General features: G+C 38.4%; 2 protein-coding genes across 2 annotated transcripts; both read left to right on the plus strand.

Moving 5' to 3' along the window:
• Positions 1-6236: 6236 nt before the first annotated feature.
• Positions 6237-9172, plus strand: LOC100301634 (C-X-C motif chemokine 11-1). The gene is made up of 4 exons (XM_036936454.1): positions 6237-6740; positions 6941-7067; positions 7297-7389; positions 8493-9172. The coding sequence occupies exons 1-4, from the start codon at positions 6671-6673 to the stop codon at positions 8503-8505; spliced, it is 303 nt and encodes a 100-aa protein (XP_036792349.1). The 5' UTR covers positions 6237-6670; the 3' UTR covers positions 8506-9172.
• A 6814-nt stretch (positions 9173-15986) lies between these two features.
• On the plus strand, positions 15987-18302 carry LOC110536453 (C-X-C motif chemokine 11-1). The gene is made up of 4 exons (XM_036936456.1): positions 15987-16168; positions 16369-16495; positions 16728-16820; positions 17491-18302. Exons 1-4 carry the CDS (start codon positions 16099-16101, stop codon positions 17501-17503), a joined length of 303 nt encoding a protein of 100 aa, XP_036792351.1. The 5' UTR covers positions 15987-16098; the 3' UTR covers positions 17504-18302.

An 18302-nucleotide genomic window follows, 5' to 3' on the forward strand; every position in this document is an offset into this window, starting at 1 on the left:
GCCATAAACCTGCTGAACAACTATTCATATGGCCACCCTGACTATCTACATTGTTTTTACACTGCTCCTACCCACTGTTTACTATCAATGCATAGACACATTACAAATTACCTCGATTATCCTGTACCCCAGCACATTGACTCGGTGTAAGTGCAGGGCAGGGAGTGTAGTATTCACCACTGTAAGCTCTACTACACCTGTTGTATTCAACGCATGTGACAAATACAATTGGATTTGATTTGAGATAGATGATGATTTGAAAAACTGTATGGCTGAGTGGGATGAGGCAAAGGGAATAGCAAATAAGTCTGACAACACAGCAGACTGGCAAACATAGAGTCAATTGAGAAATTACTTATCTAAAATAAAGAAAATAAGAAACTCTACTACTGAACATAGATAACTAATATAAAGAATGACAGTAAAACACTCTTGAGGACTTTAAATTAAATTCTAGGGAAAAAGCCAACTCGGCTCCATCCTTCATTGAGGCAGATGGCTTGTTCATAACAAAAACCCTTTGATATTAACAACTACTTTAATATCTTTGTTGTTGACAAGACTAGAAAACTTATGTATGACAAGCATTTGAGTTCCACAAAGTGTCCACGAAATGTTAACTCTCCATACCTGCTTCCCTCGTCATTCTCATCAGTGATTCATTGCACTCACCTGGACTTGACCTCCTCTACATCTGTCTGTTCACCAGGACCACTGGTGTCAGGACCACTGGTGGGTCACGGCAGGGCTCCAGGTGGGTCGGGGGATAGTCTATGTAAACTCTGTCAGGACCACTGGTGGGTCACGGCAGGGCTCCAGGTGGGTCGGGGGATGACATCACCAAAACAAATGTTTTCAGTATTAATTTAAACGACTAAAACCAAATAGAAAGTATAAAAGACAATGGACTGAAACCAAATAGAAAGTATAAAAGACAATGGACTGAAACCAAATAGAAAGTATAAAAGACAATGGACTGAAACCAAATAGAAAGTATAAAAGACAATGGACTAAAACCAAATAGAAAGTATAAAAGACAATGGACTGAAACCAAATAGAAAGTATAAAAGACAATGGACTGAAACCAAATAGAAAGTATAAAAGACAATGGACTGAAACCAAATAGAAAGTATAAAAGACAATGGACTGAAACCAAATAGAAAGTATAAAAGACAATGGACTGAAACCAAATAGAAAGTATAAAAGACAATGGACTGAAACCAAATAGAAAGTATAAAAGACAATGGACTGAAACCAAATAGAAAGTATAAAAGACAATGGACTGAAACCAAATAGAAAGTATAAAAGACAATGGACTGAAACCAAATAGAAAGTATAAAAGACAATGGACTGAAACCAAATAGAAAGTATAAAAGACAATGGACTGAAACCAAATAGAAAGTATAAAAGACAATGGACTGAAACCAAATAGAAAGTATAAAAGACAATGGACTAAAACCAAATAGAAAGTATAAAAGACAATGGACTGAAACCAAATAGAAAGTATAAAAGACAATGGACTGAAACCAAATAGAAAGTATAAAAGACAATGGACTGAAACCAAATAGAAAGTATAAAAGACAATGGACTGAAACCAAATAGAAAGTATAAAAGACAATGGACTAAAACCAAATAGAAAGTACAAAAGACAATGGACTGAAACCAAATAGAAAGTATAAAAGACAATGGACTGAAACCAAATAGAAAGTATAAAAGACAATGGACTGAAACCAAATAGAAAGTATAAAAGACAATGGACTGAAACCAAATAGAAAGTATAAAAGACAATGGACTGAAACCAAATAGAAAGTATAAAAGACAATGGACTGAAACCAAATAGAAAGTGTAAAAGACAATGGACTGAAACCAAATAGAAAGTATAAAAGACAATGGACTGAAACCAAATAGAAAGTATAAAAGACAATGGACTGAAACCAAATAGAAAGTATAAAAGACAATGGACTGAAACCAAATAGAAAGTATAAAAGACAATGGACTGAAACCAAATAGAAAGTATAAAAGACAATGGACTGAAACCAAATAGAAAGTATAAAAGACAATGGACTGAAACCAAATAGAAAGTATAAAAGACAATGGACTGAAACCAAATAGAAAGTATAAAAGACAATGGACTGAAACCAAATAGAAAGTGTAAAAGACAATGGACTGAAACCAAATAGAAAGTATAAAAGACAATGGACTGAAACCAAATAGAAAGTATAAAAGACAATGGACTGAAACCAAATAGAAAGTATAAAAGACAATGGACTGAAACCAAATAGAAAGTATAAAAGACAATGGACTGAAACCAAATAGAAAGTATAAAAGACAATGGACTGAAACCAATTCAGTGCAGCTTTTGATGTCATTGATCATAATCTATTGCTGAAAAAACGTGCATCCTCTGGCTTATTATGGATTGAAGCTAGCTATCTAATAGAACCCAGTGTTACCTATCAATAGAACACAGATTATCCCATCTAATAGAAGACAGAATGACCTATCTAATAGAACACAGAGGGTTATTGATAATGGAATGGTCTCTCATGCAAATTCAGTTGAGTGAGGTGTACCGCAGGGCAGCCGGCTAGGGCAACTATTGTTTTCTGTTTTTACAAATGACCTTCCAATGACCTTGAATAAAGCCTGTGTGTCTATGTACACTAATGACTCAACAGTATACAAGTCGGCTGCTACAGTAAAATAAATAACTGAGACACTTAACATAGAGCTCCAGTATGTTTTAGAATGGGTAACTAACAATAGGTTGGTGCTAAATATTTCTGGGACAAATCACTCAGTCAATGCTAAACCTCATTAAGATATATTATTAACTTGGGTCAAACGTTTCAGGTAGCCTTCCACAAGCTTCCCACAATGTTGGGTGAATTTTGGCCCATTTCTCCAGACAGAGTTGGTGTAACTGAGTCAGGTTGGTAAGCCTCCTTGCTCGCACACGCTTTTTCAGTTCTGCCCACACATTTTCTATGGGATTGAGGTCAGTACTATGTGATGGCCACTCCAATACCCTGACTTTGTAGTCCTTAAGCCATTTTGCCACAACTTTCTAAGTATGCTTGGGGTTATTGTCCAGTTGGAAAACCCATTTGCGACCAAGCTTTAACTTCCTGACTGATGTCTTGAGAGGTTGCTTCAATATATCCACATAATTTTCCATCCTCATGAAGCCATCTATTTTGTGAAGTGCACCAGTCCGTCCTGCAGAAAAGCACCCACACAACATGATGCTGCCACCCCCGTACTTCACGGTTGGGATGATGTTCTTCAGCTTGCAAGCCTCCCCATTTTTCTTCCAAACATAACGATGGACATTCTTGCCAAAAAGTTGTATTTTTGTTTCACAGACCAGAGGACATTTCTCCAAAAAGTACAACCTTTGTCCCCATGTGCAGTTGCAAACTGTAGTCTGGCTTTTTAATGGTGGTTTTGGAGCAGTGTCTTCTTCCTTGTTGAGCGGCCTTTCAGGATATATTGATATAGGACTCGTTTTACTGTGGATATAGATACTTTTGTAAATGTTTCCTCCAGCATCTTCACAATGTCCTTTGGTGTTGTTCTGGGACTGATTTCCACTTTTCGCAACAAAGTACGTTCATCTCTAAGAGACAGAACGCGTCTCCTTCCTAAGCGGTGTTTATACTTGCATACTATTGTTTGTACAGGTGAACGTGATACCTTCAGGCATTTGGAAATTGCTCCCAAGGATGAACCAGACTTGTGGAGGTCTACAATATTTTTTCTGAGGTCTTGTGTGTGGTCAGTGCGTGGTCAGTTTGTGGTCAGTGTGTGGACAGTGCGTGGCCAGTGCGTGGTCAATGTGTGGTCAGTTTGTGGTCAGTGTGTGGTCAGTGTGTGGTCAGTGTGTGGTCAGTGTGTGATCAGTGTGTGATCAGTGTGTGGTCAGTGTGTGGTCAGTGTGTGGTGTGGTTAGCCTTTTGAATCAACGCCGTTGCTGGAAAAGATATTAACTGGACAGGAGAAGCTCTGTTCATACCAAAACAAGTCTTATTACAGACTAATAAGGCCGTTTCTACTGAAGTTTCTACTACACACACACACACACACACTCCACACACACACACACACACACACGCACACGCACACACACACACACACACACACACACACACACACACACACACACACACACACACACACACACACACACACACACACACACACACACACACAACACGCACACGCACACACACTCCACACACACACACACACACGCACACACACACACACTCCACACACACACGAACACACATACTCACAAAGTTGTGTGATTCTCTGGAATTCCGTATTGACACTTCCTGTTTTAAACCTTTCAATCTCTGATATTGTCTTCATCACTGTACCACCATCCTTCTTGGCTGTATTGCTGTGGTTTGTTTGTTGCGTTTCCTAAAATAACTTTCATGTCTGGTTGATTCTTTGTTCTGCAAAAAAAGTGAATGTGAACAATATCAGATTCTTCAAAGGAAATATGTGTTAATTAATACATTTGAGGTAGTTTGGAGGTGTACTACTCTACTACTAAGTTTATTGACACACAAGGACACCACTGCTTTCCTTGAAATCAAACCATTTACCTGCTCTCCCATTTAAACCGACCAGATGTAAGAGCTGAAAGGGAAAGTCCAGAACTGAAACTACATTCCTTCAATAAGGAGGGAACTAGGCCTGTATTCCATTTCAGTTTCACTTTCATTAGGCCTTTTTTCAAAAGGACACCTAAACTTCTTTCCTGGAAACGGGAACCTTTCCACAGAACCTGCTTGTCATCCAGTCAGTTATTCTACAGTAGTCTACTATTAACACATTCCTCTTATTGATAAATATACCATACTGAGCCAAAGGTCCTTTCTAACACAAACACAATGCATTGGATTTGTTTATGGTTGGTATTTGACGATAGCATGTACAGTTACTGTGGAGCTGTTACTAGCTAAAATCATTAATCTGACAGGGATCCTTAATTACAGGTCTGAGATCAGATCATTCATCTGACAGGGATCCTTAATTACAGGTCTGAGATCAGATCATTCATCTGACAGGGATCTTTAATTACAGGTCTGAGATCAGATCATTCATCTGACAGGGATCCTTAATTACAGGATCCCAGATTTAAAAAAAATAATAATACTGTATTAGATCTTTACTGTATTAGATAATTTTAATTCATTAGTAGTTGAATATTGGTAAGTCATTTTGGAAATACACTTGAAAAGTCTTGGCATGTGTTTGAAAATATTAAAATACACTGATTTAAATACAGTCCCATGCATTTAACCCAGGTTGGAATGTTCAATAATGTATTTGGAAATAAATCTGTGAAAACACTTTCAAATTCTTCAAATTGAAAAGGGAGATCTTAGTCGTACAATTTTACTTCTAACTAAAATGTTTGGATGCAGTGTTTCTCAAGTGCAATAATATGCATGAAAACGAGTCGTCTCTCATTGAATGACAACATGCACTTCATTGAAGAATCCCTACTGTTGACCAATCACTGACAAACAGGCATAGACTTTGACTACTGAACTTTGGCTTGTCTCAGGAACAGCTGAAAAAACCCTTGGACCTAAACTTCACAAAATGTTGTCATAATACATGTATGAACTGTTTCTCATGGGAATTATAGGGACGCCTTTTAGTGGTGCCAAACGTGTCTTAGAGTAGCCTGGCGTCGTTATCTTTGATATCATGGAAATGAAACCACGAAGGCCGTGGTTAACTTCCAAATGGCACACATAGTCCTCTGGTCAAAAGTAGTGCACTATATAGGGAATAGGGCTCTGGTCAATTATAGTACACTATATAAGGAATAGGGCTCTAGTCTAAAGTAGTGCACTATATAGGGAATAGGGCTCTGGTCAATTATAGTGCACTATATAAGGAATAGGGCTCTAGTCTAAAGTAGTGCACTATATAGGGAATAGGGCTCTGGTCAATTATAGTGCACTATATAGGGAATAGGGCTCTGGTCAATTATAGTGCACTATATAAGGAATAGGGCTCTAGTCGAAAGTAGTGCACTATATAGGGAATAGGGCTCTGGTCAATTATAGTGCACTATATAGGGAATAGGGCTCTGGTCAATTATAGTACACTATATAGGGAATAGGGCTCTAGTCTAAAGTAGTGCACTATATAGGGAATAGTCCTCTGGTCAAAATAAGTGCACTTTATAGGGAATAGGGCTCTGGTCAATTATAGTACACTATATAAGGAATAGGGCTCTAGTCTAAAGTAGTGCACTATATAGGCAATAGGGCTCTGGTCAACAGTAGTGCACTATATAGGGAATAGGGTGCCATTTGGGATGGAAGAGGAAAGACAGATTGTATCATCTCTCTGCCTTAAACACGCCTCAAATTTCACTGTCAGAGAGAGTGTTTCTGAGAAATGGGAAATCCTGTGTGAAAGGAGAAGCAGGGAAAAGGAGAAAGGAGCTGAAAACAGAGGAAAGGGAAAACCCCTCTCTTTCTCTGTCTCCCCTTCTCATTGGATGACTGTCAGAGAAAGGGTGGGGCTTATTATAAATACAGTATAAATACAAGCCAAGCTCTCCTCCATTCACAACTTCCATCACTTGACTGAGCAGTCCATCCAGACTATAAAAGAAACTGAAGAAGCAGTATCCATGACCAACACGATGACATCAACGGTCCTCATCAGCTTCCTGGCCTGTCTGCTCCTGGCCAATGTTGAAGGTAACATCTCTGAAATATCTTGAATTATATTTCTAATATCTTTGACATCTTTATTAGAAGTCTGTAGCATACAAAGCAACTTGCAAAGCCAGGGAGAAGTGTAGTAAAATAATAGGTTTGATTTCTGACTGAAGAGTTTAGTTCTTAGCTGCAATAATGCCATAACCAAACATGCCATAAACTTTTCTTGTCATCTCCAGGCCAGGTGGGTCATTCTAAAGCTCGGTGCCAGTGTCTGAATGGACTGGTGAACCGTGTTAAACCTCTTCACATTGAGAAGCTTGAGGTGTACACCTCCAGCAACTCCTGCAGGAACATGGAGATCATGTACGAAATCTGTCTGTCTGTCTGTCTGTCTGTCTGTCTGTCTGTCTGTCTGTCTGTCTCATATTAATATCAGTGCACATTGTGACCAGTTCAGTAGATGGACACAATGGTAAATGTTGCTATTTATTAGTACACCTGCTAGTAGGATAATATTATTTCTCTATATGCTCAGTTGGAAAGTGGTGAAGGCTAATTTCTAACAGTAGTCTCTCTCTCCTTGTATATTCAGTGTCACTCTGAAGAACGGAGAAGGGAAGAAGTGTCTGAATCCAGAGGCTCCATTTGCCAAGAAAACCATTGAGAAAATAATGAAAAAACAAAGGTGAGGACAACATATCAGTATTTCAGTATTAAATCAGTATTATATCAGTATTATATCAGTATTATATCAGTATTATATCAGTACACCAGTATTATATCAGTATTATATCAGAAAACCATTTAGAAAATAATGAAAAAACAAAGGTGAGGACAACATATGCAGACTTCATTACATATTCAATACACACTAACTGATCCATATGCATCTTTCTCAACAGAGCAATACTCAGTACATCAGTATTACATCAGTACATCAGTATTATATCAGTATTTCATTATTATATCAGTACATCAGTATGATATCAGTATTTCCATATTATATCAGTACATCAGTATTATATCAGTACATCAGTATTATATCAGTATTATATCAGTATTTCATTATTATATCAGTACATCAGTATGATATCAGTATTTCCATATTACATCAGTACATCAGTATTATATCAGTATTTCAATATTATATCAGTATTTCAATATTATATCAGTATTTCAATATTATATCAGTACATCAGTATTATATCAGTATTTCCATATTATATCAGTACATCACTGTTATATCAGTACTATGTCAGTACATCATTATATCAGTATTTCAATATTATATCAGTACATCAGTATTATATCAGTATTTCAATATTATATCAGTATTTCAATATTATATCAGTATTTCAATATTATATCAGTACATCAGTACTATATCAGTACATCAGTATTATATCAGTATTTCAATATTATATCAGTACATCAGTATTACATCAGTACATCAGTATTATATCAGTATTTCAATATTATATCAGTACATCAGTACTATATCAGTATTTCAATATTATATCAGTACATCAGTATTATATCAGTACATCAGTATTACATCAGTACTATATCAGTACATCATTATATCAGTATTATATCTGAACATCAGTATTATATCAGTATATAAGTATTATATCAGTACAATATCAGTAAATCAGTATTATATCTGAACATCAGCATTATATCAGTAATATGTATTTTACTATATGTACATTATATATGTATCACTGATATATGTACTAATGATATATGTACTAATGATATATGGATAATGATTGTTTTTCCTTTCAGGAGTGTGCAGTAAAATGAATGACACCAGTTTAGGTGAGAACTCGATAGAGAGACAGAGCTGGAGGAATGCAAAGAAGACTGCCTGAAAACTGCCTGAAGACTGCCTGAAGACTGCCTCAAAACTGCCTGAAGACTGCCTGAAGACTGCCTCAAAACTGCCTGAAGACTGCCTGAAGACAGCCTGAAGACAGCCTGAAGACAGCCTAAAGACTGCCTGAAGACTGCTTGAAGACAGCCTGAAGACAGCCTAAAGACTGCCTGAAGACTGCCTGAAGACTGCCTGAAGACAGCCTAAAGACTGCCTGAAGACTGCCTGAAGACTACCTGAAGACTGCCTGAAGACAGCCTGAAGACTTCCTGAAGACTGCCTGAAGACTATCTGAAGACTGCCTAAAGACTGCCTGAAGACTGCCTGAAGACTGCCTGAAGACTGCCTGAAGACTGCCTGAAGACTGCCTAAAGACTGCCTGAAGACTGCCTGAAGACTGCCTGAAGACTGCCTGAAGACTGCCTGAAGACTGCCTAAAGACTGCCTGAAGACTGCCTGAAGACAGCCTAAATATATGTTTACACTGTTGAATGGTACTTAGAAAGTTGTTTTTAACTGTACAAAGTCAGTATCTGTTACACAATATGACTTACTAGTTAAGTGACATTTCTAGCATTTCCAATGGAAAAAATAAAAAGCATGTAAATATGTAAATATACTTTTTTATTATGTAATGTCAAGAATATATGTATGTTTTTCTCAGGTTTTCTATCAAATTAATAAAGAAGCATTTGACTCTACTTCTTGCTCTATTTTACCTCTTTTCCTCGAAATTAAGCTCAGGTACATCCTGTTTCCATTGATCATCCTTGAGATATTTCAACAACTTGATTGTCCACCTGTGGTAAATTCAATTGATTGGACATGATTTTGGAAGTCACACACCTGTCTATGTAAGCTCCCACAGTTGACAACGCAGGTCAGAGCAAAAACCAAGCCGTAGAGCTCCGAGACATGATTTTGTCATGCGCCCATGAAGAAAGTGACTGTTAGAACTGCCAAATCCCCTCCAGTCACCCAAGTCATAGACTGTTCTCTCTGCTACCGCACGGCAAGCGATACTGGAGCGCCAAGTCTGGGACCAAAATGCTCCTTAACAGCTTCTACCCCCGAGCCATAAACCTGCTGAACAACTATTCATATGGCCACCCTGACTATCTACATTGTTTTTACACTGCTCCTACCCACTGTTTACTATCAATGCATAGACACATTACAAATTACCTCGATTATCCTGTACCCCAGCACATTGACTCGGTGTAAGTGCAGGGCAGGGAGTGTAGTATTCACTGTAAGCTCTACTACACCTGTTGTATTCAACGCATGTGACAAATACAATTGGATTTGATTTGAGATAGATGATGATTTGAAAAACTGTATGGCTGAGTGGGATGAGGCAAAGGGAATAGCAAATAAGTCTGACAACACAGCAGACTGGCAAACATAGAGTCAATTGAGAAATTACTTATCTAAAATAAAGAAAATAAGAAACTATACTACTGAACATAGATAACTAATATAAAGAATGACAGTAAAACACTCTTGAGGACTTTAAATTAAATTCTAGGCAAAAAAGCCAACTCGGCTCCATCCTTCATTGAGGCAGATGGCTTGTTCATAACAAAAACCCTTTGATAGTACCAACTACTTTAATATCTTTGCTGTTGACAAGACTAGAAAACTTATGTATGACAAGCATTTGAGTTCCACAAAGTGTCCACGAAATGTTAACTCTCCATACCTGCTTCCCTCGTCACTCTCATCAGTGATTCATTGCACTCACCTGGACTTGACCTCCTCTACATCTGTCTGTTCACCAGCTCTGTTCCCCTCTTCTGCATTAATTGTCGTATGTCATCGTGTTCTGACGCTGTTCCTGTCCTGTTCCATGTCTGTGCTAAATGAAATGCTAACTCTCCATACCTGCTTCTCTACTCCAGTGTCAGTTCTTACAGACTTCAGTGCAGCCTTTGATGTCATTGATCATAATCTATTGCTGAAAAAATGTGCATCTTCTGGTTTATTATGGATTGAGAGCTAGCTGTCTAATAGAAGACAGAATGACCTATCTAATAGAACACAGAGGGTTATTGATAATGGAATGGTCTCTCATGCAAATTCAGTTGAGTGTGGTGTACCGCAGGGCAGCCGGCTAGGGCAACTATTGTTTTCTGTTTTTACAAATGACCTTCCAATGACCTTGAATAAAGCCTGTGTGTCTATGTACACTAATGACTCAACAGTATACAAGTCAGCTGCTACAGTAAAATAAATAACTGAGACACTTAACATAGAGCTCCCGTATGTTTTAGAATGGGTAACTAACAATAGGTTGGTGCTAAATGTTTCTGGGACAAATCACTCACTCAATGCTAAACCTCATTAAGATATATTATTAACTTGGGTCAAACGTTTCAGGTAGCCTTCCACAAGCTTCCCACAATGTTGGGTGAATTTTGGCCCATTTCTCCAGATAGAGTTGGTGTAACTGAGTCAGGTTGGTAAGCCTCTTTGCTCGCACACGCTTTTTCAGTTCTGCCCACAAATTTTATATGGGATTGAGGTCAGTACTATGTAATGGCCACTCCAATACCCTGACTTTGTTGTCCTTAAGCCATTTTGCCACAACTTTCTAAGTATGCTTGGGGTTATTGTCCAGTTGGAAAACCCATTTGCGACCAAGCTTTAACTTCCTGACTGATGTCTTGAAATGCTGCTTCAATATATCCACATAATTTTCCATCCTCATGAAGCCATCTATTTTGTGAAGTGCACCAGTCCCTCCTGCAGCAAAGCACCCACACAACATGATGCTGCCACCCCCGTACTTCACGGTTGGGATGATGTTCTTCAGCTTGCAAGCCTCCCCATTTTTCTTCCAAACATAACGATGGTCATTCTTGCCAAAAAGTTTTATTTTCGTTTCACAGACCAGAGGACATTTCTCCAAAAAGTACAATCTTTGTCCCCATGTGCAGTTGCAAACTGTAGTCTGGCTTTTTAATGGTGGTTTTGGAGCAGTGTCTTCTTCCTTGTTGAGCAGCCTTTCAGGATATATTGATATAGGACTCGTTTTACTGTGGATATAGATACTTTTGTAAATGTTTCCTCCAGCATCTTCTCAAGGTCCTTTGGTGTTGTTCTGGGATTGATTTCCACTTTTCGCAACAAAGTACGTTCATCTCTAGGAGACAGAACGCGTCTCCTTCCTAAGCGGTGTTTATACTTGCATACTATTGTTTGTACAGGTGAACGTGATACCTTCAGGCATTTGGAAGTTGCTCCCAAGGATGAACCAGACTTGTGGAGGTCTACAATATTTTTTCTGAGGTCTTGTGTGTGGTCAGTGCGTGGTCAGTGTGTGGTCAGTGTGTCGACAGTGCATGGTCAGTGCGTGGTCAGTGTGTGGTCAGTTTGTGGTCAGTGTGTGGTCAGTGTGTGGTCAGTGTGTGGTCAGTTTGTGGTCAGTGTGTGGTCAGTGTGTGGTCAGTGTGTCGACAGTGCGTGGTCAGTGCGTGGTCAGTGTGTGGTCAGTTTGTGGTCAGTGTGTGGTCAGTGTGTGGTGTGGTTAGCCTTTTGAATCAACGCAGTTGCTGAAACAGATATTAACTGGACAGGAGAAGCTCTGTTCATACCAAAACAAGCACACACACACACACACACATGCACACACACACCACACACACACACACAAACACACATACTCACAAAGTTGTGTGATTCTTTGGAATTCCGTATTGCCACTTCCTGTTTTAAACCACAGCTTTATATTCTTCAACGTCATCATGTTATTTGTCTCTGTTCTACCCATCTCTTAACTGAAACCACTTGATGTCATTTAAACCTGTCAATCTCTGATATTGTCTTCATCACTGTACCATCATCCTTCTTGGCTGTATTGCTGTGGTCTGTTTGTTGCGTTTCCTAAAATAACTTTCATGTCTGGTTGGTTCTTTGTTCTGCAAAAAAAGTGAATGTGAAAAGTAGCAGATTCTTCAAAGGAAATATGTGTTAATTAATACATTTGAGGTAGTTTGGAGGTGTACTACTCTACTACTACATTTATTGACAAACAAAGACACCACTGTTTTCCTTGAAATCAAACCATTTACCTGCTCTCCCATTTAAACCGACCAGATGTAAGAGGTGAAAGTCCAGAACTGAAACTACATTCCTTCAATAAGGAGGGAACTAGGCCTGTATTCCATTTCAGTTTCACTTTCATTTGGCCTTTTTTCAAAAGGACACCTAAACTTCTTTCCTGGAAACGGGAACCTTTCCAACAGAACCTGCTTGTCACCCAGTCAGTTATTCTACAGTAGTCTACTATTAACACAGTCCTCTTATTGATAAATATACCATACTGAGCCAAAGGTCCTTTCTAACACAAACACAATGCATTGGATTTGTTTATGTTTGGTATTTGACGATAGCATGTACAATTACTGTGGAGCTGTTACTAGCTAAAATCATTCATCTGACAGGGATCCTTAATTACAGGTCTGAGATCAGATCATTCATCTGACAGGGATCCTTTATTACAGGTCTGAGATCAGATCATTCATCTGACAGGGATCCTTTATTACAGGTCTGAGATCAGATCATTCATCTGTCAGGGATTCTTAATTACAGGTCTGAGATCAGATCATTCATCTGTCAGGGATTCTTAATTACAGGTCTGAGATCAGATCATTCATCTGTCAGGGATTCTTAATTACAGGTCTGAGATCAGATCATTCATCTGACAGGGATCCTTTATTACAGGTCTGAGATCAGATCATTCATCTGACAGGGATCCTTTATTACAGGTCTGAGATCAGATCATTCATCTGACAGGGATCCTTTATTACAGGTCTGAGATCAGATCATTCATCTGTCAGGGATTCTTAATTACAGGTCTGAGATCAGATCATTCATCTGTCAGGGATTCTTAATTACAGGTCTGAGATCAGATCATTCATCTGTCAGGGATTCTTAATTACAGGTCTGAGATCAGATCATTCATCTGTCAGGGATTCTTAATTACAGGTCTGAGATCAGATCATTCATCTGTCAGGGATTCTTAATTACAGGTCTGAGATCAGATCATTCATCTGTCAGGGATTCTTAATTACAGGTCTGAGATCAGATCATTCATCTGACAGGGATCCTTTATTACAGGTCTGAGATCAGATCATTCATCTGTCAGGGATTCTTAATTACAGGTCTGAGATCAGATCATTCATCTGTCAGGGATTCTTAATTACAGGTCTGAGATCAGATCATTCATCTGTCAGGGATTCTTAATTACAGGTCTGAGATCAGATCATTCATCTGTCAGGGATTCTTAATTACAGGTCTGAGATCAGATCATTCATCTGTCAGGGATCCTTAATTACAGGTCTGAGATCAGATCATTCATCTGTCAGGGATTCTTAATTACAGGTCTGAGATCAGATCATTCATCTGACAGGGATTCTTAATTACAGGTCTGAGATCAGATCATTCATCTGACAGGGATTCTTAATTACAGGTCTGAGATCAGATCATTCATCTGTCAGGGATTCTTAATTACAGGTCTGAGATCAGATCATTCATCTGACAGGGATTCTTAATTACAGGTCTGAGATCAGATCATTCATCTGTCAGGGATTCTTAATTACAGGTCTGAGATCAGATCATTCATCTGACAGGGATCCTTTATTACAGGTCTGAGATCAGATCATTCATCTGACAGGGATTCTTAATTACAGGTCTGAGATCAGATCATTCATCTGACAGGGATTCTTAATTACAGGTCTGAGATCAGATCATTCATCTGACAGGGATTCTTAATTACAGGTCTGAGATCAGATCATTCATCTGTCAGGGATCCTTAATTACAGGTCTGAGATCAGATCATTCATCTGTCAGGGATTCTTAATTACAGGTCTGAGATCAGATCATTCATCTGACAGGGATTCTTAATTACAGGTCTGAGATCAGATCATTCATCTGTCAGGGATTCTTAATTACAGGTCTGAGATCAGATCATTCATCTGACAGGGATTCTTAATTACAGGTCTGAGATCAGATCATTCATCTGTCAGGGATTCTTAATTACAGGTCTGAGATCAGATCATTCATCTGTCAGGGATTCTTAATTACAGGTAAACAATAAGATCTGAGATCAGATACATTTTTTTTCAATTACTGTATTAGATCTTTACTGTATTAGATCTTTACTGTATTAGATCTTTACTGTATTAGATCATTTAAATTAGGCAAGTAGTTGAATATTGGTAAGTATTTTTGGAAATAAACTTGAAAAGTCTTGGCCTGTGTTTGAAAATATTAAAATACACTGATTTAAATACAGTCCCATGCATTTAACCCAGGTTGGAATGTTCAATAATGTATTTGGAAATAAATCTGTGAAAACACTTTCAAATTCTTCAAATTGAAAAGGGAGATCTTAGTCGTACAATTTTACTTCTAACTAAAATGTTTGGATGCAGTGTTTCTCAAGTGCAATAATATGCATGAAAACGAGTCGTCTCTCATTGAATGACAACATGCACTTCATTGAAGAATCCCTACTGTTGACCAATCACTGACAAACAGGCATAGACTTTGACTACTGAACTTTGGCTTGTCTCAGGAACAGCTGAAAAAAACCCTTGGACCTAAACTTCACAAAGACTTTACAAAATGTTGTCATAATACATGAACTGTTTCTCATGGGAATTATAGGGACGCCTTTTAGTGGTGCCAAACGTGTCTTAGAGTAGCCTGGCGTCGTTATCTTTGATATCATGGAAATGAAACCACGAAGGCCGTGGTTAACTTCCAAATGGCACACATAGTCCTCTGGTCAAAAGTAGTGCACTATATAGGGAATAGGGCTCTGGTCAATTATAGTACACTATATAAGGAATAGGGCTCTAGTCTAAAGTAGTGCACTATATAGGGAATAGGGCTCTGGTCAATTATAGTGCACTATATAAGGAATAGGGCTCTAGTCGAAAGTAGTGCACTATATAGGGAATAGGGCTCTGGTCAAAAGTAGTGCACTATATAGGGAAGAGGGATCTGGTCAAAAGTAGTGCACAATATAAGGAATAGGGCTCTCGTCTAAAGTAGTGTACTATATAGGGAATAGGGCTCTGGTCAAAAGTAGTGCACTATATAGGGAATAGGGCTCTGGTCAAAAGTAGTGCACTATGTAGGGAATAGGGTGCCATTTGGGATGGAAAAGGAAAGACAGATTGTATCACCTCTCTGCCTTTAAGCACTCCTCAAATTTCACTGTCAGAGAGAGTGTTTCTGAGAAATGGGAAATCCTGTGTGAAAGGAGAAGCAGGGAAAAGGAGAAAGAAGCTGAAACAGAGGAAAGGGAAAACCCCTCTCATTCTCTGTCTCCCCTTCTCATTGGATGACTGTCTTAGAAAGGGTGGGGCTTATTATAAATACAGTATAAATACAAGCCAAGCTCTCCTCCATTCACAACTTCTATCACTTCTCTCCTCCATTCACAACTTCCATCACTTGACTGAGCTGTCCATCCAGACTCTAAAAGAAACTGAAGAAGCAGTATCCATGACCAACACGATGACATCAACGGTCCTCATCAGCTTCCTGGCCTGTCTGCTCCTGGCCAATGTTGAAGGTAACATCTCTGAAATATCTTGAATTATATTCCTAATATCGTTGACATCTTTATTAGAAGTCTGTAGCATACAAAGCAACTTGCAAAGCCAGGGAGAAGTGTAGTAAAATAATAGGTTTGATTTCTGACTGAAGAGTTTAGTTCTTAGCTGCAATAATGCCATAACCAAACCTGCCATAAACTGTTCTTGTCATCTCCAGGCCAGGTGGGTCATTCTAAAGCTCGGTGCCTGTGTCTGAATGGACTGGTGAACCGTGTTAAACCTCTTCACATTGAGAAGCTCGAGGTGTACACTTCCAGCCACTCCTGCAGGAACATGGAGATCATGTAAGAAGTCTGTCTGTCTGTCTGTCTGTCTGTCTGTCTGTCTGTCTGTCTGTCTGTCTGTCTGTCTGTACCATATTAATATCAGTGCATATTATGACCAGCTCAGTAGATATACACAATGGTACAGGATATACACACCTGCTAGTAGGATAATATTATTTATCTCTATGATCAGTTGGAAAGTGGTGAAGGCTAACTTCTAACAGTAGTCTCTCTCTCCTTGTATATTCAGTGTCACTCTGAAGAACGGAGAAGGGAAGAAGTGTCTGAATCCAGAGGCTCCATTTGCCAAGAAAACCATTGAGAAAAGAATGAAAAACCGAAGGTGAGGACAACATATGCAGACTTCATTACAGATTCAATACACACTAACTGATCCATATGCATCTTTCTGAACAGAGCAACACTCAGTACATCAGTTTTACATCGGTACATCAGTATGATATCAGTATTTCCATATTATATCAGTACATCAGTATTATATCAGTATTTCCATATTATATCAGTACATCAGTATGATATCAGTATTTCCATATTATATCAGTACATCAGTATTATATCAGTATTTCCATATTATATCAGTACATCAGTATTATCAGTATTTCAATATGATATCAGTACATCACTATTATATCAGTACTATGTCAGTATATCATTATATCAGTATTATATCAGTATATCAGTATTATATAAGTACATCAGTATTACATCAGTACTATGTCAGTACATCATTATATCAGTATTATATCAGTATATAAGTATTATATCAGTACAATATCAGTAAATCAGTATATCATTATATCAGTATTATATCAGTATATAAGTATTATATCAGTACAATATCAGTAAATCAGTATATCAGTATTATATCTCAACATCAGCATTATATCAGTAATATGTATATTACTATATGTACATTATATATGTATTACTGATATATGTACTGATGATATATGTACTAATGATATATGGATAATGATTGTTTTTCCTTTCAGGAGTGTGCAGTAAAATGAATGACACCAGTTCAGGTGAGAACTCGATAGAGAGAGAGAGCTGGAGGAATGCAAAGAAGACTGCCTAAAGACTGCCTGAAGACTGCCTGAAGACAGCCTAAAGACTGCCTGAAGACTGCCTGAAGACAGCCTAAAGACTGCCTGAAGACTGCCTAAAGACTGCCTGAAGACAGCCTGAAGACTGCCTGAAGACAGCCTGAAGACTGCCTGAAGACCGCCTGAAGACCGCCTGAAGACAGCCTAAAGACTGCCTGAAGACTGCCTGAAGACTACCCGAAGACTGCCTGAAGACAGCCTGAAGACTTCCTGAAGACTGCCTGAAGACTACCTGAAGACTGCCTGAAGACTCCCTGAAGACTGCCTGAAGACAGCCTAAAGACTGCCTGAAGACTGCCTGAAGACAGCCTAAAGACTGCCTGAAGACTGCCTAAAGACTGCCTGAAGACAGCCTGAAGACTGCCTGAAGACAGCCTAAAGACTGCCTGAAGACAGCCTGAAGACAGCCTGAAGACAGCCTAAAGACTGCCTGAAGACTGCCTGAAGACTGCCTGAAGACTGCCTAAATATAAGTTTACACTGTTGAATGGTACTTAGAAAGTTGTTTTTTAACTGTACAAAGTCAGTATCTGTTACACAATATGACTTACTAGTTGAGTGACATTTCTAGCATTTCCAATGGAAAAAATAAAAAGCATGTAAATATGTAAATATACTTTTTTATTATGTAATGTCAAGAATATATGTATGTATTTCTCAGGTTTTCTATCAAATTAATAAAGAAGCATTTGACTCTA

The sequence above is a fragment of the Oncorhynchus mykiss genome, chromosome 11, assembly GCF_013265735.2.
Source record: "Oncorhynchus mykiss isolate Arlee chromosome 11, USDA_OmykA_1.1, whole genome shotgun sequence".
Classification (NCBI taxonomy): Eukaryota; Metazoa; Chordata; class Actinopteri; order Salmoniformes; family Salmonidae; genus Oncorhynchus; species Oncorhynchus mykiss.

Coding starts and splice junctions, on each gene's coding strand:
- LOC110536453 (XM_036936456.1), top strand. CDS start 16,099: ATGACCAACACGATGACATCAACGGTCCTCATCAGCTTCCTGGCCTGT. Junction 16,169..16,368: donor GCTCCTGGCCAATGTTGAAG/GTAACATCTCTG, acceptor TGTCATCTCCAG/GCCAGGTGGGTCATTCTAAA. Junction 16,496..16,727: donor TGCAGGAACATGGAGATCAT/GTAAGAAGTCTG, acceptor TTGTATATTCAG/TGTCACTCTGAAGAACGGAG.
- LOC100301634 (XM_036936454.1), top strand. CDS start 6,671: ATGACCAACACGATGACATCAACGGTCCTCATCAGCTTCCTGGCCTGT. Junction 6,741..6,940: donor GCTCCTGGCCAATGTTGAAG/GTAACATCTCTG, acceptor TGTCATCTCCAG/GCCAGGTGGGTCATTCTAAA. Junction 7,068..7,296: donor TGCAGGAACATGGAGATCAT/GTACGAAATCTG, acceptor TTGTATATTCAG/TGTCACTCTGAAGAACGGAG.